Source organism: Nanorana parkeri, unplaced genomic scaffold (genome assembly GCF_000935625.1).
Source record: "Nanorana parkeri isolate BGI_ZX_2015 unplaced genomic scaffold, ASM93562v1 scaffold899, whole genome shotgun sequence".
Lineage (NCBI taxonomy): Eukaryota > Metazoa > Chordata > Amphibia > Anura > Dicroglossidae > Nanorana > Nanorana parkeri.
In genome coordinates this window covers 509,989-532,716 of record NW_017307167.1, presented here as the reverse complement: position 1 = coordinate 532,716, position 22,728 = coordinate 509,989, and the positions used below count along the sequence as shown (strand labels likewise).

The 22,728-nt window shown below is 42.2% G+C and overlaps 2 protein-coding genes across 2 annotated transcripts in view; one reads left to right on the top strand and one right to left on the bottom strand.

Annotated features, from left to right (window-relative positions):
• Positions 1-1,235, top strand: part of SMARCB1 (SWI/SNF related, matrix associated, actin dependent regulator of chromatin, subfamily b, member 1) — a 17,668-nt gene extending 16,433 nt beyond the window's left edge. Inside the window, exon 9 of the mRNA XM_018565898.1 lies at positions 1,102-1,235. Coding sequence (XP_018421400.1) covers positions 1,102-1,141 — 40 coding nt within the window. The 3' untranslated portion in view covers positions 1,142-1,235. The remainder of the gene's footprint in view (positions 1-1,101) is intronic.
• Positions 1,236-1,907: 672 nt separating this feature from the next.
• The window catches only part of DERL3 (derlin 3), a 23,152-nt gene continuing 2,331 nt past the window's right edge, over positions 1,908-22,728 (bottom strand). Inside the window, exons 2-7 of the mRNA XM_018565897.1 lie at positions 21,378-21,443; positions 17,914-17,987; positions 14,011-14,104; positions 12,043-12,238; positions 10,645-10,735; positions 1,908-2,016 (exon numbers count right to left, since the gene is read on the bottom strand). Of these exons, the coding sequence (XP_018421399.1) occupies positions 1,908-2,016; positions 10,645-10,735; positions 12,043-12,238; positions 14,011-14,104; positions 17,914-17,987; positions 21,378-21,443 (630 nt within the window). The remainder of the gene's footprint in view (positions 2,017-10,644; positions 10,736-12,042; positions 12,239-14,010; positions 14,105-17,913; positions 17,988-21,377; positions 21,444-22,728) is intronic.

Here is a 22,728-nt window from a genome sequence, read left to right as displayed (position 1 = left end):
ACCCCCCCATGGCAGTTTCACCAAATGACTGCTGTGACCACCATTTTCTTATACTTTGGTATGCATTCCAGGATTTTCATGGTGTCACTCCTTGAAACACTAACTAGCCCCGGCAGGATGCATACATAGAGAACCGCAGAAAGTCTTGCAGAGAGAGCTGCTTTTTTAAAGGCAGGAAAAACATTTAGTTTGTTTGTTCCTGTGTTTTTATCTCGACACCTTTAACTAGGAAAGGTGGTTTTATTTCCTTCTAAATTTGAAGGCAACCATTTTGAAATGGTCTGCGTTTGCAAGCATTTAAATCTTTGATATTGTACCTTATGATCAGCATACATGTTGTTTTGTTTTACCAATGAATTTGCTTTATTACAAAGCAGCCCATTATTTGCACAACCAATCTTTTTGTCTTTTTTAATTCTAGTAGCATTTAATAAAATCGCCCCACTAGATACATAACTATTACTGAGTTTGCTGAAATCTGTCTTATCAGTACTCCCAGTCTGTTTACTATTCTTAGCAGTTGATCTTAATTGCCTATGGATCTGGGTGGAGAAATCCCAGGATCCAGGTAGCCAATGTGCCTAAATAGTTATAGTTGGCACCTAACGTTTTTGAGCCTTTTGAGATAGCCAGCAGAAGTACATTTTCTGGCTTCTTTAAACTGGCTCTCAAATTTTGAATAATTGCCTAATTCACCTAAAGTGTAGGACTGAATATATTTTTTCAGAGTTTAGGCCGGATATACAGTATGTACAATTGTACATGCTCGGTTAGCTATTCTTGTAGCTTTCAAGCACACTTGTGGCCTATTAGGCATCACTGTTGGCAGTATAGGATTTGGTGCCAATGAGCGAGTGACCTCTAGATTTAAGATGTAACTTTTATCATGATATAGGAAATGTTTATATGCTGTTGCTGTCTGACTTGCTAAATTAGTGTGGCTTGAAGTAAATTAGAAGTATATTGAGATCAGGATGTTTCTGTCCAGTGGAGAGTATGACGTGAAATCCCCCATAAGATGATCCTCTGACTTAGTGTTAAGAGTACAGCTACAACCTCCGTATCATTTACCTTGCCCCTCTTCTCTTTTCCTCCCTATAGGCGTATGAGACGTCTTGCCAACACTGCACCGGCCTGGTAAACAGTCCCCTCCCGACGAAACTCGCGGTTCACATCCTGGAGATGGAACCCCGCCCCATAAATAAACAAAAAGTAACAATTAAAACAGAAAAAGTTAAAAAAAAAAAAAAATACTAAGACTAAAGCTTTGTGTAGGAGAGGAGGGTGGTCACAGCACCTCTTGAGCCAAATCAGAAGGTGCGGGGGACCCACACATTCCACTTTGAAAGCAGCTGGGTGCTGCTGTGTTTGACTCCCTCACATCCTTTCCTTCCATGTACAGAGTGTGAAGCATTAGTGCTACCTGACTACCGGAAGACCTGAGACAGATGTCCCAAGCCCTCCTTTATACCTGTGTACGTGATATGTAAAGCTTTTTTGTGTTCTATTTTTAATTTGTATAGGTGCTTCATGCACTTAGAAAAGAAAAAGTTTTTAAATAAAAGTAATGCTCATTAACTTGCCTTGTTTGAGTGTAATGTTATGCTTAATACATATTGATGCTTCCATAGCTCAGTCCAATATTTGTCTTATATTCACTGTGAAGATGTACCGTTGTATCTGTCCACTTGCCTTATGATGTCTGAATGACCTGCTTGTAAAGGTAAGACTATAGTCAAATATTCTCTGAATGGAGATGAGATGAAACAACTGCTAAAACGTTTTCTGCACCAGCTGAATGTTATCTAGGATTTTACTAAAATGGCAGTGAACATGGCTTTTATTATTTTAGGTTGCATTACATATTGTTTTAGTACTGAAAACCTAAACTTATTAAGCAGATAATTTCAGTCCTGGGCCTCTGGAGGTGGCTGGTCTTGGTGCAATCTGTTTACAATATCCTCTGGTAGTGGATTATAGTTGGGATCTGCTAATGGCACATCAAATATTTGCTTCCTGTAGAGCACGGAGATAAAAGATGGCGAGTAAGAATTGATCATTACTAAAAAATACAATGATTGCAATGCTTTTGTACATCAAGATCGAGAAGAGGATTCTGCATGATTTCATGTCTAAAAATTTTGCAAACATTTTGGCTTTTGTACTAGAAGTTTCTACTGTCTCTAAGAGCCGGCCTGGACAAATCTCAGACATCTAGTAGCCAGCTGAACGTTACGTGTCATTCAGAACTACAGTTGGTCATCATGCCGATTGGTATTTCCCATTCTTGTTTTACTGACATATTTACACAGATTAACAGACAGATCCTGGCTGCCACTGCCCTGTTTTTTCTGCCTTTCTCAGTCTTGCATTACTGACCCATATACTCTGTCTCAAAGTACTGACTAATATGCTCTCTCACTCTCACACACAACAAAAACACTTGGGACAGAGGAAATCAGCAAAATTAAGTTGGATAGTGGTCTGCAAAACATTTCCCTGGTCCAAAGTCTCCGATTATAATTAAAGTGATATTAAAGTCAAAAGGATTTTAAATGCTGATGAAATCACTTACAATGAATGCTGCTCCTTGATGATTGGAAATGTGTAGTTTCCTGTAGAATCAGCTGGTCCCCTGAGCACTAGTCCTGACTTCCATTTTTAGAGTGACTCCTTTGTCAAGCAGAGTGCTATGCAGTCACCCTTGTCTGTGTCTCTGCACAGACACAGCAAATCAAGCTACTCCCCTCCTCCTTGCCCCCTCTCCCTCCCTCCCTCCAAGCTAGTAGATGAACAGTTGCTGGGGTCTGCTCTGTCCCTTGTGATCTTGTAATGGACATGAGGTTCAGGTAAGCTGAGCTGAGACTTGGAAGCAGCTGTTCAGAAACATGATGATTGTAAGTGTTTGGGCAAAAATTTAAAGGAATGCTGTGCTGTGCAACGTATATTTGTTTAATCTGGATTCATTACTTTAAAAAAAAGTGAGTTTAATACTACTTTTAAAACAGCAAAAAGTTTCCCGGCACACTCGCCAGCATGCAAAGAAAAAACCCGTCTAACCACTAAGGTTAAAAGCAGAGGCTTAGATACACGTCTTCTGCAGAAAATGTGGAAGCCGCAAAGCCACGTCAAGGCACCTGCATATAGTGCGGTCCTAACTCTAAACTATCAGAACGAAAAAGTTGTAACCAAACGCTAAAGGTTAAATTAATTAAAGGTATGAGTGTGTAATAAGTGATTAAGATAGGTAAATTGTGTTTAAATAAAATCAGGTGTTCAGTTAAAAATAGGTGAAAGAAAGCTGCGTGTTTAGCACAGCCTACAAAGGGTTAAATTGATCGTAAGTAGGTGTTAAAAATAACAATATCTTAATAAATGTAGCAAAAAAACTATGAGAGAATCAAACCCCAAATATCCAAAAAAATAACACGTGTGAATGATGGTGACAAACTAGAATGATAACAAATAAAGGACAAAGTATTGGTAAAGTGTTACATTAAGTCATCAATCGGTAGAGTATAGCAGAGATCGTGATAGCCACTAAATGACAATCAACAGTCTACAGTTGTTACATTAAATCATCAAACGGTAATGTGTAACAAAGATCGTGACAGCCACTCAAATGATAATCAACAGTCTACATCAATCTTAGGCTAATCTACAAGCGACAGTCTTGCAGTTTAGATATCAGATAGACGAAAACAGTGTTCAGTGGATGATATTTGAAAGCCGGAAGAGAAAACAAGGCAGATAATGGTTGATCTATTTCAAATTAGTCTTCCTGTTCCAACATGACTGTGCACGAGTGCACAAAGCAAGGTCCATAAAGACATGGATGAGTGAGTTTAGGGTGGAGGAACTTATTGGCTTGCACAGAGTCCTGACCTCAACCCGATGGAACACCTTTGGGATGAATTAGAGTGTATATGCAATACTTTAAGTAACTGACCTCTGACATAATGAGGAAGCTTTCCCGCGGCGACTCAATAACGAGTGCGATTCTTGTTCAGAGGGGGAGCTAGAAGAGAGCTCACTTTTGGCAAATAAAACAGTGCTGTGAAAGTTATCAGTCTGTAATACCACTGGAGGGAGACTCAGACAAATTTAGCAGTCTGGGAACATAAAGGCAAATACGAATCTGGTGCACTCTAAGAGCTATGGAGCAGCCAAATGATTACCACACACTTCTGCAATTCCTTAAGCTATTCTGCAAGTTAGAATCCTTGAGTGATCAGTTTCATGATGGTCACACTTGGACACCAGCAGATTTAGAGATGACTGGATAATATGCAGGTATAATCAGGTGATTGAATATTGGCCAGAGCTGTGTGGACCCCCATGTAACCTCTACCCCTCTAGGAGTTGCTCAGTTTTTTGCTACTCTGAGGGAGGTACTGTATGTGGTAGTTAAGTTACCTTTGTTTCTGCGTCTTCTTCAATCAAGAAGAAATCAGATCGGAGCCCTATGGCAGCAGCTTTGCTTGACAGAAGTCATGAGACCTGTATGTGCCGACCTTGACACAAGTGATGCAACACATTGGGTTAGCCGCAGGGTGTATACAGGTCCAAGGCAGTGGCGTATCCACAATGGTGTGACCGTCCCAGAAGATCCCCTCGAGTTGGAGTTATGTGCTCCAAACAGCAAAGCTGAGGGGTAGTGGAGTTTAGCATGAAGCAGCTGGTGGGTGAGTCCTTGCCCTGACCCCAAAATAGTTTGGGCAGCAATACCATGGGAGGAATTTATCCTTCAAAAAGTGGGCAGTGCCAGAGGTCATTGCAGCAATTTCTTGCCTTAACAAATCTCTGACTGTCCTGGTGGAGGATCCCATCCTTCAAAGACCCACTGGATAAACACCTGAAAAGGCTAAAGCTGGGTATACACACTTCAAATTGCAGTCAAGTCTTGATGAACTGACCAAAATCCGATGCGTTGGTACTGTTGGCACCTTTCCGACTGGCATCCCTCCATCAGCTGACCAAAGGAGCACATCGGAAAATTGTCAGCCAAACAGAGCTAGCAGCCATTGAACTGCCAGCTCTGTTCAAAGGAAACAGTAGGCGATTTCTCGATCAATGCTCGTAAGCGTTGATGGAGTGTTCTATTTTATTTGTTCAGCCGGGAGGTTGAAAAAAGAAAACGGAAGCGTGTATACCCGACTTTAGGCTTTATTTGCCCTAATTGGTCCTATCTAACAGCTGGGGGTGACTTCAATGCAGGTGTGTCAGAATCTGGTGGTTTTTACCAGAGCCACTGCACTTCTGCCTGGATGGTTTGGGTGGCACTCTGCGCCAGCTTTTGAAAGCTGGGGCTGCATTTGGTGTAGATGCATAAAATCCTCTGGCTTAAGTACAGATCAGCAGAACTGGCCTGCAAAAGATGTCTGGACAGGATCTGATCCCCATGACGGGAAAGCGTCTGTTTGCAGATGACCTACATGCCTTCATTAGGAAGGTTACAAGTGGTAATAGCACACTCTTGCCCAGCAAGCACAAGCCTAAGGTCCTTCCTAAACATGTAAGCCAGCAAAAAATTTAGCTTCATTTTGGATTTCTTGTTTTTTCGGGATTGGGGTCTGAAAGTCCGTTAGTTTTGGGATTCAGACAAATCCAAAGTTTTTGTTAATTTCGGAAGAGTTAAATATTTGCAAACGAATTTTCATTGCAGCAAAGTGACATTCAAAAAAAAAGTGACTTTTTTTAACAATCTGCAGAAAAAAAAAAAAGCCCAGCATGCGGCTCCCCCACACCGAATTCATACCAGATACTTCAGATACACCCCTTACAATCACTTACCAGACCCTTGATCCTAGCATCAGCAGCGCAAAGCAGGAAAGGGGTGTAAGCGTCTGCTCCCCCTCATGCACCATACCAGGCCACGTGCTTTCTACATGGGGACAAGGGCCTGTTCCCCACAACCATGGCCCGATAGTTGTGGGGGTCTGCAGGCAGGGGGGCTTACAGTAATCTGTGTGCCCCCTTTCATAAAGGGGCAAACCAGAGGCTGCCCCACCCTTGTGAATGAGTAAACAATAGCTGTTATTTTTATACAGTAGAATTGTAAATAAACTCCTTTTTTGAATTGTAAAAAAACAATTTCTGACAAGTCTTTTATTAAAAATGAAAAAGCAATTGATGTAATCCCAGGGTCAATCAGGTTGTCCAGCGATGTAGATCCACGTCAATCACGAAGCACGGCCGCCGATTCGCCAAAAGAAGAAAAAAACCATTACGACCCTTCCCAATGAACTCTCGCCACAAAATGACAGCTCTGCTCCTGAATGTCAACAAAGGGGGAGAGAGTCGTGACATCACTGGATTTGTTTGGGCTTTTTGTTGACATTCAGGAGCAGAGTTATGACAGTCTTGCTCCTGAATGTCAACAAAGGGGTGGGACAAGTCCGGTGATGTCATGACTTGCTCTGCCCCTTTTGACAATTTGGTCCGAGCTGTCATTTTTTGCAGCAAGAGTTCGTCAGGTTCGGTTGTGATGGTGGGCGCTGTTTTTGTTGTTTTTTTTTGTCTTTTTCTTTTGGCTAGTCGGCTGCCGTCCTCCATCGTGATTAACATGGACCCGAATCACTCGACAAACGGACTGACGTTTGGATTTTGTTTTCTTTTTTTAATAAGACTTGTCAAAAACCTTTTCTCTTTTTTTTTTCAATTAAAGGAGTGTTGTGTTTATTTACAATTTTACTGTACAGTAATACCTTGGTTTACGAGCATAATTAGTTCCGGAAGCATGCTTGTAATCCAAAGCGCTTGTATAGCAAAGCTAATTTCCCCATAGGAAATAATGGAAATTCAGATGATTCGTTCCACAACCCAAAAATATTCATATAAAAATGATTACAATACTGTACTGTAATATAATACTGTACAAAATATAAAGAAAAAGAAACCAATTACCGGTACCTTTGTGGCTGGTGTGAGAGGGACAAGAGAGAGGAGGATCATTGTGAAGGACGACTTTCACTATCATTAACGGAATCACTGCTATCTCTTGACCTAATGGAATATTTTTTCATTTCGTGAAACCTTAACAAGGAATCTATCCAATGTGACATTGCATTGTCGTTAAACAGACTCATCGCTCGCACTGCTACAGTGGAAAAAAAGATTATTCGGGTGGCGCTTTTCTACAAAATGTTGCTCTTATTGCAAGACATTTGCTTGTATATCACGGCAAAATTTTTCAGAAATGTTTGCTTGTCTTGCAAAACACTCTCAAACCAAGTTACTTGTAAACCAAGGTATTACTGTATTTGGTGAAGGAGTAGGGGTAACAACTACCCCTTACTCATTTACAAGGGAAGGTGGCATCTGGGTGCCCGGATTCCTACAAGCCCCCACAACCATCAGGCCAGGGTTATGGGGAAGAGGCCCTTGTCCTTATCAACATGGGGACAATGTGCTTTACCAGGGGTCTAGTTCCTCCTGCAAAATCTTCTTCGGGTTTGGCCAAGAAAAATTCCTAACTTCCCTCTCAGGCCTCCAGGATCAATCAGGGCTCTCAGTTCAAACATAAACCCTGGATTCCAAAAGTAACAAAACTCAGTGCCAAATCGTCATCACATTGAGGGGGTGCCCCCCACTTTCTCAAGTGGGGAGACCTCTGTTGGCCTTTGCAGAGAGCCAGAGACATCCAGGACTTGTTGGTTGGCTTGATAGTTTGCCAGGGTTACAAACTGAAGTTTTTAATCCTACCCCCCTTTTTGCCTTCCAATCTATTCTCTACCTGTCAGCAGAAAGAGGGCTTGAGCTGTGCCTTGCAGAAGTTGCTGACATATGGGGGGAGGGGGAGGAATGTGCTTCCAATCATGGATTTGAAGTCTCTAAACAAATTCTTGTCCGCAAGTTCTGCATGGAGTTTTGCTGAGGGCCTGTGCTCAGCAGGCAGGCTTTCTTGCCTCCGTGGACATCAAGGATGTGTAACTGCATGTGCCTATCTTGCCTTCTCACCAACACTTTATATGTATTGCTCTGGGGAACAGTCACTGCAACCCAAAATATTTCAGATGTACTGCCTTTGGCTACTCTGACTGTAGATCTTTTGGTGTCTAGGCTGCACAACTAACTGGACAGGTTTGTATCCCAGTCCAGGGCATTCCCAGTGGATGCACTGATGACTCTTTGGGATCAGTTCAGTTCTCCCTGTTCTACATTTTCCCTCCTTGTCTGCTCCGCAGGATTGAGGCGAAGGGTATTCCAGTGTTCCTTGTGGCTCCAAACTGGCCCAGAAGAGTGTGGTATGTGGACATCCTTGAAGGACCTTGCACCATTTCTAGGTGGATTAGACAAGTTACCTGTACACTTAACTAGATCTGTAAATGCCTCTTGGGCATTTGTCATCAAACATCTGTGTTGTAGATTTGTAAGGCTACCACCTGATTTTCTGTACACACACATTCTCTAGGTTCTAGCAGGCGGCTGTTTGTGCCTCTCTGCTGATGTGAGTTTTGACTGTAAGGTGCTACAATCTGCTATCTGAGCTGAGGTTCCCCTTTGGTTTTATTTATTGATATTTGTATTATGTGGGCCTGTTAGCAGTTGTTTTGCTGTGTTGCCCACTTCCCAGTTCATTCTTTTGGATTTCCCATTTGCCCGAGTCCTGTACAAGTACCAGAATAGGAATTTTGATTTAATCAGTCAAATCTGTTTCTTGTAACACAGTACAGGACATAGCACACTTCCTTCTATGTCCCCTATTGCTTGCTATAAAACTGAGGATTTTCTGGAGAAGGAGGGGTTATCTGAGGGTCCTCACAGCTCAGGCCAGTGTCCAGTCACCCGGTGATACCTGCATATAACCAAGTCATCCCTGAATCAGTTTGTCCTGTACTGTACCTAAGAAATGCATTTTACTGGTAAGTAAAAAATCCTATTTCTCACCACTACCTACACACCAGCCAGACGATGTTATGAAGCTTTCCACCACCTGCAATTTGTCAGCTTACCGGACTGCTAGGCAACCACATACTTCCATCTAGCAAATACAATAACTTCTACACATTTACCCTAATGAGCGTGCAATTCCAGTCACATAATGCAATTTAATACATATTACCAGGAAATTACACCGAGCATTTAATGAGGACACTGGGTAACACAATGCACCTCTCTCCAGGAGTATACATTCTTAGTTTAGTATACAGAAGACATTTAAATGTAATATCTCTATATGGGCAGTGCATAAAATATGTACAAAAAAAAAAGAAGTTTGGCTATTTGCTATAAAGGGAGAAAAACAGAGAAAAACTTTACTGTTTGGGCAGTATTGCGTTACCATGTTAGCAGGAGAACACCATGTCTTTTGAATACAGTCTACAGTTAGTTTGTAGAGGAAAGATATGGTATTGAATTATCACCTTTTGGATGTGTAATTTCATCTGCTGGGAGAAGAGGGTCTTGTGTCTTGAAGTAGCCATAGGTTATATAAACTAGCCAGTTCTGATGGCGGGGTCGAGTTTAGGATTTCCAGCATCAGCCAAATTGCAACAAGTTTACATGTCTGCCATGAGGAAGCCCCATATAAGCATTGTGATGGTCCCTAAAGGGTTCTGTGCATATGGCTCATAAGATGTACTATTAGGATTAGGGATGCACCGATACCAGTGCCGATACTTGGCATTTTTATGACCACTATCAGGGTTGCAGCTGGGACCTGCCTCTGGTGCTCCATCACTGTCCTGAAATCATTAGTCTGTATTGTTTTAGAAAAACTGTCACATGACAATAAACAAAAATGTATCAGTACTTGTATCTGTGAGTACTTGGACAAGTATCAGTACTTGTACTTGCAAAAATGGTGCATCCCTTTTATATATGTTTACAAGAACAAAATCATACATTAAAACAGAGATGCACAAATGCCAGGAGCTCCGTGTGCGCCTTACAAATGACAGCTGCCTCCTAACTTTTGAATTTCTCTAGACTAGTCTTGGAGCTGGAAAAGTATCTATACATGTACTTGTACCGAGTACGGTACTTGGTATCGGTGCATCCCTAATTAGGATAGATTTAGTCTCCCTACAACTAATATTTAGGATTCTATTAGAGCTGTCCACCCCTACAGGTAGGTGTTAGTTTTCCAATCTCCAGGCCCAAAAGCTGTCTATTCAAATTGTGAACATCTGTTAATTACTGAATAAACCATATGTAATGTCATTGAATCACATTGTGATGTACCACTTTGTATATCTACAGGCTGCATAGTTGTCCCAGTAATTCAGTTTTTTTGTTGTTGTTAAAAGAAGCAATAGTAGTCCATATATTTGTCCTAGCATACCGTTCCTTCAAAAGCCTTGTAATGCTGTTATTAGTTGGAGTTTATCTACGTGAATTCTCAGCACACAGACAGTAACCCTATAATGTATCTGTCCTTATTACGTGGGCAGTTTTTTTTTATATACCAGGTCTCCCATGTGTGCTGACACTGAAGCAGAAAGTGATCTAGCACTGAAATGGTCTATTAATCACCTCTGTCTTGTTCCTAGTGCCATCCGTTGTATCTTTGCATGGATTATCTTAAAAGCACAGGATGTTCTGGCTGTAAACTTTAAGCAAATAGACCTCTTAAGTTTTGCCAAAGCTATATGTAAACAAATAGCTGGAATGAGGACACGTCATTTTCGTGTTAATACTTACAAAATAGCAGGGGTAGCTAAAAGCTTTTTTCCTCCAGGCTGGTTTGGGAAAACATCTTCTAGAAAAAAGTAAATATGTCCAGCTGCAATGCCTGGAAAGGAGGACATTCAAAAATGAGTAATAAGTACAATGCCTAGATTGGTCTTAAAATGACAACTTATTTCAATGTTGGTGTCATAATCCTTGGAAACGCACTACATGAATTCATGTGTACCCAAGTCGCACTGCAATGGAATGCACGGCATTGGGTGCCGCGCATTACAATGCGGGCGTACGAACTGTGGGCGGGAGGTGCGTTTGGGGTACCCATCAAATGAATGGCAACGCAACACACCTCCCACACCAGAATGCACGGTAGGTGAGATTGCATGCACGTGTGTTCATCGCACGGTACTAGTGTGAATGGGCCCTCAAAAACACTGACATACATACACAACCACAGACAAAATCTCACACACAGACAATGTAAAAAAATCTTTAAGATCCACCCAGTCTCCCTACCTTCTGAGAACTGGAGCGGATCCTCAAGCTGGGGTCCAGTGTGGGCTGCTGTACTGTCACGGAGCTCCATCCATATGTGCATTGCTTATACAGCTCCCTTGCACACCCTGTAGAGGTGCCGGGAGACAGAATGTGACGTCACTCCAGTCCAGGCATGTCTACAGGACACGTGAGGGAGATGTAAGCAATACACGTATGGGTGGAGCTCCCTCGTGGCCATACTCCCTGCCCACCCCACCTCAATCTGAAACTCGACGCCGGGCAGCATATTTTGAATGGCCGTGTGGAGATAGAACTGATAATGCTGCTCTAGGAGAAGGTTGAGAAGCCTCTCGCCATGGAAAAGTGGAAGGCATGCCCGTGACCCACTGAACACAGGGTCGCGACCCACCAGTTGAGAACCAAGGCTCTAGCACACCTACCGTGAGGTCTCCTCTTTTAGACTACCTACTTCTGCTTTGGCTGTCAGATGTGTTGGACTATCTAGTGCAAAGATTGCAAAAGGCTGTGACAGAAGAGGTTAAAGTAGAACTAAAGCCAAAACTTTGTTTTTGGTCTGTGTCCCATTAGAGAGAGTTCCCTTCACTTCCAACAGGCAGTGGTAGGAAATCCCTCCAAAGTGTAGGAAATCCCTGGTGGTCAGCAGGGTCACCAGAACTACTGTCCCCATAGGAAGATTTCCGATATATTTCTGTTCTGGTGCCAACCCAAAACTCGTGATTTTCTTTTGCTTTCACCTTCTGAGAATGAATTTTCCAAACGAGGACACAGACAGCCATAAAAACCTGATTGGGGTTCTAATCCCTCTTCACTCTCTCACTCTAATCCTGCCCACAATAAAGTATGCATAAAACTACTGACCCTTCTGTTGTAATTGTTTATGCAATACATCTTAACCCAGCAAGTCAACAAGGATGGAGTCTCCTATTAGCAAAGAGAAACACAAAAGAACCCAGGGCAGAAACGGAGCCTGAAGTGTGACCAGGCCAAAGGCACTAATTCGAATGAAAGGATTTCTGCGGCACCAGACATACACTAACATAAGGGTAAAGGCTTGGCTAAGGAAAGAGAGGCTGAAAAAAAGACCAAAAAGCTAGTTTATGTTAAGGAAGCATAGAACAGCTATATACAGACGTGAAATCACCATAGATGTTCTCTGTATTGTCATGTTTTCATCAGTGATACTCTACTTGTGGTAACATACCATGTTGCAGAATTCAACTACTTTCAATGCACAGATATGTTAAACCAAAAGAGTTCCTATTAGGGCTGGAACAGGCAGACCTTTAGCTATTGTAACAGATAGAAATGGTAAGTGGTCAATCAATTTCTACCATTCATTAGAGCAGTATACAGATGTAACTAGATGATGGGGTCTGGATTTTTTTTTATAATTTCCAAATATAAGTGAGACTTCAGTTTTACTAAAGAATTGGTTTTAAGTAGATTTTTCTTATATGCTAACAGGCCTGAATGAAGAGGAATTCTTGTTTTTTGTCTTGTTCACCAGTGCTGGAAACTTATTAATATCCAATGTATCCCATCTAACAGTAGCTGTAGCTAGAGTCACCTTATTACACTGTAATAGCATAGCACATGTTAGATGTCTGGCTTCAATGCCTTATGAGCACTGATGTGTATACTTGTTCTTGGTCAGTGATTGAATGTGTAGCGCCCTCTAGTATGTTGCTATCAAATTTAGTGTATATCTAGACTGTAATCAGTCTAGAATAGATGCTGTTTTGTTCTGAGTTCTGGGTTTTGCAGGTTTCCCTGGGTTTGCTGGATTGATTGCTCCCCCTGTTGCTGGGTTGGGGACTCAGCATACAGTGAGGGAGGATCCATCCTCAGACTGTGAATGTGCACCTGACCCTAGCCAATCCCTGAGCAGGATGACTCCGAGGTATGGCTGAGGTCAGGTGATAAAAGGTTTGGGGACACTTTGCAGAGCTCTCTCCACCCCAGGGGCCTCCAAGGGAGGAGGCCTGTGTGGTGCAAGTGACTGGCTTGGGCCTCAGCACGTAGCAGGTGTTGGGGGCCTAGAAGCAGAAGATACTTCTGGATATCTGGTATGCACCTCAGCAAGTGGCAGATGCTGAGGGCCCAGAGACTTCAGATGAAGCTGAAAGAAAACCTGATGGAAGCTGGGCTGGAGGTGGAATCTATTTATTGAGGAGTGTCGCAGAGGAGCTGGTGAGAGCTACCGTCTGGAACCCTGTAAGAGATCCCTCACCCTATTCCCAGGTGCTTTACTAAATAGCAGCCAGTTGTTGCATAAGAAGTCTAGAGATAGGTCTCTCTCAAGGTCCTGGACTATCCTGGCTGTCCTCTGTGCTATTTCTATTACTGGTCGCTCTTAAAGGACCACTGTGCTACCAATTTTAGCCGTTGCTACGGGAGAATACAGAGTCCTCTGAATTACTATCCGGGTATCCTACAATCCCAAACCTTCTTCTCTCCTAGTTGATCCTGTGCAAATAAATACTGAAAAGACCCTATGACTCGAGCCTGTTCTGTTCCGGGGTGTCGGTGTTGCTAGATCTGAGAAAGGGGCCGGTGGCTGGCAAAACAGGTAGGAGAGCCCAAGTTCATATTCAGCGGCTCCTTTGGGGGTGAGCGCTACAAATGTATTAAACCCACTGGATAAGCATGACAGCCTAGCAACTGATAGACACAGGCATGTTAAGAAGGCCAGCAGTGGAAGCCTCCTTATTTCTCAGGTTTCAATTAGAGTTTTACAAAACAAAGGCAAATATCACCTCACTGACACCTTTTAGTAAAACTGGGGGATGCAATTTCAGATTTTACATGTTGTGCCATTTGAAGAAGAAACATGGTATTGCACATTACAAATTTAAAGGATACAGTAATGAGGAATCCTCCAAAAAGAAACATGAATACAAAATCTGCAGTACGCCCCCTAAATGAGGTTTCTTCTAGCATTTTGCAATATCTGTACCTGGAGGCAACCACTACCTGTAAAGGAAACTAAAAACAGAAGGATTTGCACAATCACCAAAAACTGGCTTCTTTGAGAAAATCAAGTTTGAACGCCTGTAACACTATTTGGAACTTGTACTGTTCAATATTATTGTATTCAATAATAATATGGCATGGATTAGAAATATACTGCTTGCACAAGCACAGGCAAGCATTTTCGAGGGAGGTCAGTCTGACCTAAAGTCTGCCTTTTCCGATATACTGTATTTCTGAAAAAGAGGGCAAGGGGCACATATAGGGAGGCGGTCATTAACGCATCCTTTAATGAAAACCTGTACAGACAGAAATATGCAGACTGCTATTGCTGATCCCTATGGAAATGTTAGTTATCTGGTTGTATTTTGCCAATTCAGAACTAATTTTTGGGGGGTGAATTGCTAAAGCCACTGAATTGGCATTAAAGCCATGATGTTAGCATATTGAAAAGGCTAGATCAATAATGAAAGCCAACATAATGCCAATATTATTATTATTATTATACAGAGTTTATATAATACCAACAGTTTGCACAGCACTCTCCAAAATGGGGGAGGCAGTACAGTTACAATACAATTTCAGTACAATAGGTGCTCATGTGTCAGGAAGCAGGGGGTAGTACCACTCCATGGGGTCAACGGGTATGGAGCAGGGCACAGGTTCCCCTCCAGTCTGCCAAAATTCCCGATGCCCGGGTTGCAGGTGTGCACGTGCGAATCGTGCGGCGGTCGCGTGTGAGCAGTACTCAGGCTGCGCACGCAGTTCCGTAAACGAGGGCATAGCACGCCTGCGCCATTAGGGCCCTCAGGTGTGGGCCTTGCTGGGGGAGGTTCCCAGCACACACCTTCCACTTTTCCCTCCTGCCATTGGCTCCCGGGGAAGGAAGCCTCCTGGTTGCCTCGGTGACCAGGGGGTGGTCTTACACCCCCTGGCTATAAAAACCTGGCCAGAGCTCTGGCTTGTTGCTGAGTTATTCCACCATATGGTGTGATTACCTAGCTCCCCATCTGTGCACCCTGCTTTGCTTCCTGACCCTTTATCTGGACCCCCTGTTGCCAACCCTGGACTGTCTTTTCGCCCCTGAACCCTTGCTGCCTGCCTCGACTCAGATTGGACTTGACTTCTCTTTGGATTATCCCTTTTGTACCTTGGCCTTTGGACGCTCTCAGCGGTTTTCTGCCAGTGAGTTCCACTCCGTTCCTGCCAAGCCAGTGGCACTCCTGACATCATGAGAGCTTACAATTTATAACAGGTTTCCTTTAAGATCTATCTATCAAATTTACATAGTTCTTGAATGCAAATTTAACTCCTACGTTTAGTGTCACTTTAATGCATAAGTCAAGGCAAAACAAAACATTTTTTATTACGTCTCTACAATAAATGCATATTTCCCCATGTTTTTTCCCTTTAATTACGCTGCAAGTACTGAAAAACAACCGTTAATGTGCCAAAAATATAGAGTGTTCATTCCTTCCTTTTGTTGGAAATACAACAGCACATACTGTACAGATATAATAATGTTCTGAGATTTAATATGTCTTTTGAGCTGTCACTGGCGTTGTAGTGCAATATTACTCTCTATGTGCATGCTTATCTATGATACACAGGAAGCTGTTTTTTCTCTCTCTCTATGTTTCCTGCACAATGCTGTATACATACATGTAACATTTTTCTAAGCAAGTAAAACTTTTTTTTTTTTTAAATCCCGTTCTTTGTACCCCTCCACCTCATTCCCGGACCCCTTGTGCTTCAGAGGGTCCTGGTGTTATGTGCTCAAACTAACTATCCTTATACTATGTATCCCTCCTTCCCCCCCCTTTATCCTCCCTTCGGAGGGCTATCCCCTTACCCGAATAGTGTACATGGGAACTGTGTGTGCCTTCCCTTACTCAAAATCTGTGTGCACCTTCCTTTTCATGGGAACTGTGTGTATCGCGGCCCTCCGCCATCTTAGATAGGCTCCACCTCCCCGCAAGTAAAACTTAATTCAGCATTCCTCAAGATCTCAGTGCTTCATCTGAACCCATAGTCAACAGGTTATGGGCCCAGACACTAAACAAAACACTGCAAGTCAACAAGAGCCGCATCCAAGCTACTGAAAGATCGCAAGTAGTTCAGATATGAAGTTTGCAATTGTAAAGCTCAACAATACCAACACATTTGACTTGACTAAGCACATGGTATCAGCACTGCCTACTTCATTTCTGGTGGGTTTCAAAGAATACAGACCTCTTTTCATCCCCTCCCATCTTCTCATCTCTATAGCCCCTCCTTGTTCACTAGCAGAAAGCACACAAAGTTATCAGCTTTTAAGATTTCTGGCAAAATCAACAGGTATTTTTGACATTATTTTTAGAACTAATATAAAAAAAACTCCCAATAGTATATTTAGCAGTCCAAAAGGAAGCAAATAAGAGAAGGTCATTGTTTGGGGTTACCATACACTTTACATACCTACAACTTCTTAAATCAGTCAAAACCATATTTAATGCCTGCATCATACATGAATATAACCTCACATACACATTCAATGTAGTTAAATGGCAACTAGACTAGCTATGTGTTTTTGGGAGGAAATCTTCACATACACAGGAAGAACAGATAACGCTGCTGTAGTTCGTGTCACTGTTGGGAATAGAACTCAGACCTCCAGCTATTCAAGGCAAGAGTACTAACCACTTAAGTTACCCACAGACAACTCACTGATTGATAACAGTGGAAATACTTTAGTATGTTTATGGGCTACCCACAACCTGTGTATACAGTATATCCACAGGCCATTCAGTTTTGAAGGAATTATTAATTGTCCATACATGTTTATGTCATAATCATTCTGTAAAACAACTATGTTGCAGTCATAGTTTTGCCCACTTTTTAATGTCTATGGATACTAGACATGTGCAATTCGTTTCGTTCCGAATCGAAATTCGGACGAATTTTCGGAAATTCGGACATTCGGATGTATCCGAATTCTGAATTACAGACATAACGAATGCAAACGAATCCGAATTTCCATTTCCGAAATTCGGTAGCGTTAGTACGAACGTTCGTTTCGTTTTCTGTTCTTATTCGTTTCTTATTCGTTTCGTTCGTTGGAGCAAATTGACATTAGAGAAGGAGAAAAATATTTTTTCCCCCTCAAATGTCACTTTGCTGCAAACGAACGAATAAGAAACGAATAAGAACAGAAAACGAAACGAACGTTCGTACTAACGCTACCGAATTTCGTCTGAATCCGAATTGACTTTCACACCCGAATCCTGAAAAACGAAATAACACAAATCCGAATTTAAAACGAAACGAAACTAAACGAATTTTTTGGCAGTGCACATGTCTAATGGATACCCTGTGCTTTCCCAAATACAGATGAAGCATGTGTCATCCCAAAACTAGTTGGATTATCTCAAACGTGGTTTTGGTGACAGGACTGCAGACATTTGTGAACCTATTTTAGTATGCAGTGTGACTGAATAAATACTGGGCCATGTATCAGCTTTATACTGTATATCAGTTCAAGTTATACAAGGTCATTCTCCAGTTTTACTTTTGCTTGATAAAGATATGACACATTTACATTTTATTACATCAAAGTCTAGTGGTGATATAGCAATCCTTTCAGCAGCACTCAGTTAAACAGTCCATGATGGAAGAGCTGTCCAAGTGAACCATTTGGACTAATGTGTGCTTAGTTTCTACTGTATATAAAGTGTGCATATGAAATCCATTCAGCATTCCATTTATAATGTTGGGTTTAGCTGGAATGTAAATTGTTCAGCACTGCCAAAAGGATACATAAAAATGATGTTAAAGAAGAAACTGAAGCCCAGATGCCCGAAATATAGAAAGTTGGTTATTAGTCTCCATATCTGTAGGAGAAACAGAGGACATGGTTGGTTTGTGCAAGCAGAATAAATACTAATATTTGTACACTGGTTGTTAAATTATTGAAAATTATTCTGGGGATAAAAGGGAAGAAACCAACTGCCAGATGTCAGCTCTTGAATATTATTATACAATATACTTGAAAGATGTTTTAGTTTCTACACATTGTATACACTCTGTAGAAGATGACAAAGGATGAGGTAATAACAGTGTAATGTGATGAACATATGTTTTTATAATTAGACCTTGTTCACAACGATTCTTATTACTGAACCTTACATGATATAGCTAAAACTGAACTCCAGGCACCATCATTGAAATATGTTCCCTACCCTATATGCTGCCTGAGGCAGTAGAGTGGGGTGTGGGTTGGAAGGTGCTTCTGATAGTGCTGTGGGGGGCCACGGATGCTGCTGATAGCGCTGGTTGGTGTGTTTTGCAGTAGATGCGGTGAGATGGGCGGCTATGTTAGAGCTGTGCTGTAAGCGGCTCTCTGTCCAGTCCCACCCAGCTCACTGATGTCACTGGTTGCCAGGAGCTTAGCAGTATGCCAGCCAACTCTCTGGCAACCAATGACATCAGTGAGCTGGGGAGGAAGCAGGACAGAGCATCACAGGTTGCTAAGAGCTCTTAGCAACCTGGGACACTGTGGCCACCCCTCTGCTGCCCCCCTTCCCCCATGAGATGCCATCTGAGACTGCTTCATTATAGGGACAGCCCTGTGTTTTGGTGAATTACATCTACAGTGTGCAACTAACAGCATAACAAAAAAAAATAAAAAAGCACATGGGGTGAGCTCACCAGTCTGCTGCTGCTGCCCCATAACTGTCTAATCACAGGTTGGGAACAGGGAGATGACCTAGTTGTATTGATTAACTGCAACAGAGAAAAGTCAGGTCACCAACCTGGCTGTGCTGTTTAGCAAGGCTGTGTAAATCTCAGGGCTAGATGAATAGAATTACAAATCATTTGGCAACCAAAACAGCTCACCTTGCTAACAAAGGACTCCAATGTGAACAATGGGCTCAGGCAGAAAAGGTGGTCTACTGAACTCAGCTTAAATTAGCTCTTTGTTCACAGGCAAAAACACCATACCTACTGTGAAACATGGGGGAGAGAAGGTTGTGTTTTGGGGCTGCTTTGCTGCACCTTGAAACTGTGGCATGAACCAAAATCTCTTTTTGTTGCTGTCATTTTCATTTGTTTTATTATTTAAAATACTCTGTTAAATCAAAAATAAATGAAAAGCAATAACTGATTTTTACTAAATATGGAATAAACAATGATGGAGGCCAATTGCTTTTCTCAGTTTCACATTTTTCAAATTTCAGGTTCTTATTTTTTCTTGGAAGGGTACTAGTAAATGTGTCCATGGTTGTGTTACCTCTGCGGTGTACCTTTTTTTTTTTTTTTTTAAACTCTGACAACACCAAATCAATCTGATCATTGTGTGTTACTACAGCATGTGCTGTACTTCCGCCCCTTGCCGATACCTGTGCTGCATATGATTGGCACTAATGCGGTGTTGTGTCTCTTCCCCTGTGTGCGCCATGCCCATTCACAAAAGCAACATGTGATGACACTGCAGCCATGATTTTTTGAATTGGCAGAGCGCAGGACTGACACCAGTGCAAGCGTCAATCACAACTGCTGTGCTGGTGTTGGCCTGTGGTGGAAGTACAGCACATGCTATACTAACACAGAAAACTATCAGATCGTTTATTTTTTATGTTGTGCAAGTTAAAAAAAAGAGGTTTAAATGTGATAACATATAAAAACATTTTAAAATAATAGTGCCGGAGTTTATCTTAAACCACATTGTTTATCTGAATCCATTGCTCACACGGGAGCCCTCTGTTAACAATATGCTGGCATATGTTTCAAAATGATGCATGCTGCAGGCAAAGCTGAACATTTTCTGCTAGACAACACAGCTATGTTGGTGAGCTGACTGTTCTCTACTGAAGTTAATCTATACAACTAGGTCATCTCTCAGCCCCCATCCTGTGATCAAACAATTATGGAGCAGCAGCACACTGATGAGCTCACCCCTGTTCTCAATCTGCTTTCTCATCCCGTTAGCATGTTCCTTTGCAGCACATGTGTATGCAGCATACAAGGATTTTTAGAGAACACATCACTGCATTAATCAGCGTTCATTTATATCTATGGTGTTTCGCTTTAGGTGTAATTCCATCTAAAACACTAGCCCTGTATTTCATAAACAGACATTCTTTAGCGTCCATACCAGGCACTCCATCTCCCATGACCACTGCACCTATCTCACAGTGGCACAGCAATGGAGGAGCTTTATTAGTGGGGTAATTAAATGGTAAACCAGAGGGGCTAGTTCCCCATTAGGCCTGATTGACAGCAGGCAGTGGGCAGATGCCATAGCCAATAGGCAGCCTACTATTGGCTATGCAGTCCACCCACTACCTGCTGTAAATCACTAGCAGAGGGGACTTGATGGGGACAAAGTCCGTCGGCTTCCCCATCAGGCTCCGCCCACTGTCAGTAATTGGTTGCTAGAAGTCCTTAACCCCCTGCCGGCTTCAGTGCTTAACTTCTCAGATCCCCGCTGCCTTTGCCCATACAGGCGGGGAGAGCAGCAGCTATCCGAGAAGAAGCTGCAGGTTGTGCCGCCCCTCTGTGCATGGCCGAGCAGCTCAGGATGGAGAGAGGAGGATCGGTAAATATCTGTGATATTTACCGATCCTCTTTCTGCAGAACAAACACTGGAGTGAACAGTTGATCACTCCGGTGTTTGTAAATAACTGGGGACACATAGTACTATGTGTGCTCAGTTCTGAATGAACAGGAAGTGCTTTATATCACTTCCTGTTCATTCATGAGTTTCTGAATGGGTAGTAGCACTCAGTACAGAGGCTTCTCCCCATTCAGAAACTGGTTGATAGTAAATATTTTCTGAATGAATGGGAAGCCTCTGTACTGAGTGCTTTCCATTCATTTAGAACAAAGGCTGCAAAAAATTAGATTGAGGACTTTGTGTCCTCAATTTCTTTTTCTATTTTAAAAGGGAAATATTAAGGGGCTGTGTAGACCCCTTAAAGCTCCCCGAAGCTACCAACAGTAAAAAAAAAAATGTAAAAAACATTCTGGAGGCGGGGCGCATGACGTCACATGACGCCACGCACCTGTTGGGGACACACACACATTTTTTTGTTCTTGCTGCGGGCGCAAAAGGAGCTAGCTACGGCTCTGTGCCAAAGCACCACTTTGTAAAAGTGTCACTTCTAAGAACAACCTGAATCTGTTGATAAAGCAACCAAATATGGAGACAGGTTTGAACTTGATACAGGAATTTTTTTGCTCTTTCAAACAGCCATCCTGTTCACACACTTGGGACTCACCTGCAGTTTTCTGAAGATTAGCTCGGGATTAAAGTAAAGCAGGAAAGGACTAATGATTTCAGCTTCCTGTAGGTGAGAAAGTCCACTTAATCTCATGTTATAAATGGAAAATTCAGACATCTTTTTAGACAATCAATCAGACAATCAATTTATATATACCTTCCAACTGTCCCTGATTTGTAGGGACTCGTCCTCATTTGGGACCAAATTTCTTTGTCCCTCTTTCCTCCTCAATTGTCCCTCTTTTTGGTCCAAACCTGAGCTCATCCCTACTGTTTACTGACAAGCGTCTTTTATGATACAGGCAAGTACAGTATTTTTCAGTGTTGTAAGTCTGTCATGATTAGGTGTACTGTGCTCCGTCATGTTCTGTTTTGAGAAGGGTGGATGTACACACATCAACAGTAAATGTGCCTATGGACCAGACCACTGGGTCAACACACCACATCCCCAAACATGTATACTGCCAAAATACGGCCAAGCAGATATTTAACCCCTTCCCGGCCAATGACAAGATTATACCGTCAGACGTGTTTAGTTCATTAACAACTGGTGACGGAATAATCCCATCATGCGGTACAATGAGCGCTGGTCCGTAGAAGGAGCAGCAGTCACTGAGTTACTGCTGCTGCTGGGTCCCTTGGGGTCCGAGGCAGACCCTCAACAGCAGATTAGGTGGCCACAGCACTATGATCACAGCTATAGCTTTTTCTATTTATGTTTGTTTGTTTTCAAAGAATTTTAACTATGTATAAAAAAAAGTATTTTTTTGAATACAAAAAGTACACATGGTATATCATTGTAGCACCTAAAAATTCCCATTAAATATCAGTTTGGCACTATTTTGGTAGTATATGTGACCATAGAAATGATATAAAAGATCAATGATGACATAATTAAAAGTATTTTCTACAGTTGTCATTGGCACAGCCGTTTACCACTAAATACAACCTATCAGCAATTGTTGAAGCTAGAAAACTACTAACAAATACATTAGCTGACACCCAGAATAATTTGATGGCTGAGTCCACCCTCTTGTAAATCTGGCACAAACCTGGTCAATTCAACCTGTGCCTATAATGAGTTAATGAGTTAATCCAGAGATGGAGACAACTGGAATGATGAAATCTTGATCTGTTAATCGTGTCTATCTCCATCTCTCCTTGACCTTCCTATTGGAGACCATAGGGCCATCAAGGAGACTTAAATGGTGAGAGGTGTTGTGGGTTATACCGGAAAATACCGTATTTTTCGATCCATAAGACGCACTTTTTTCCCCCCCAAAAGGCGGGCAAAAATGTCTGTGCATCTTATGGAGCGAATATTCCCCCAAGGTCTCGACAATCTTCTT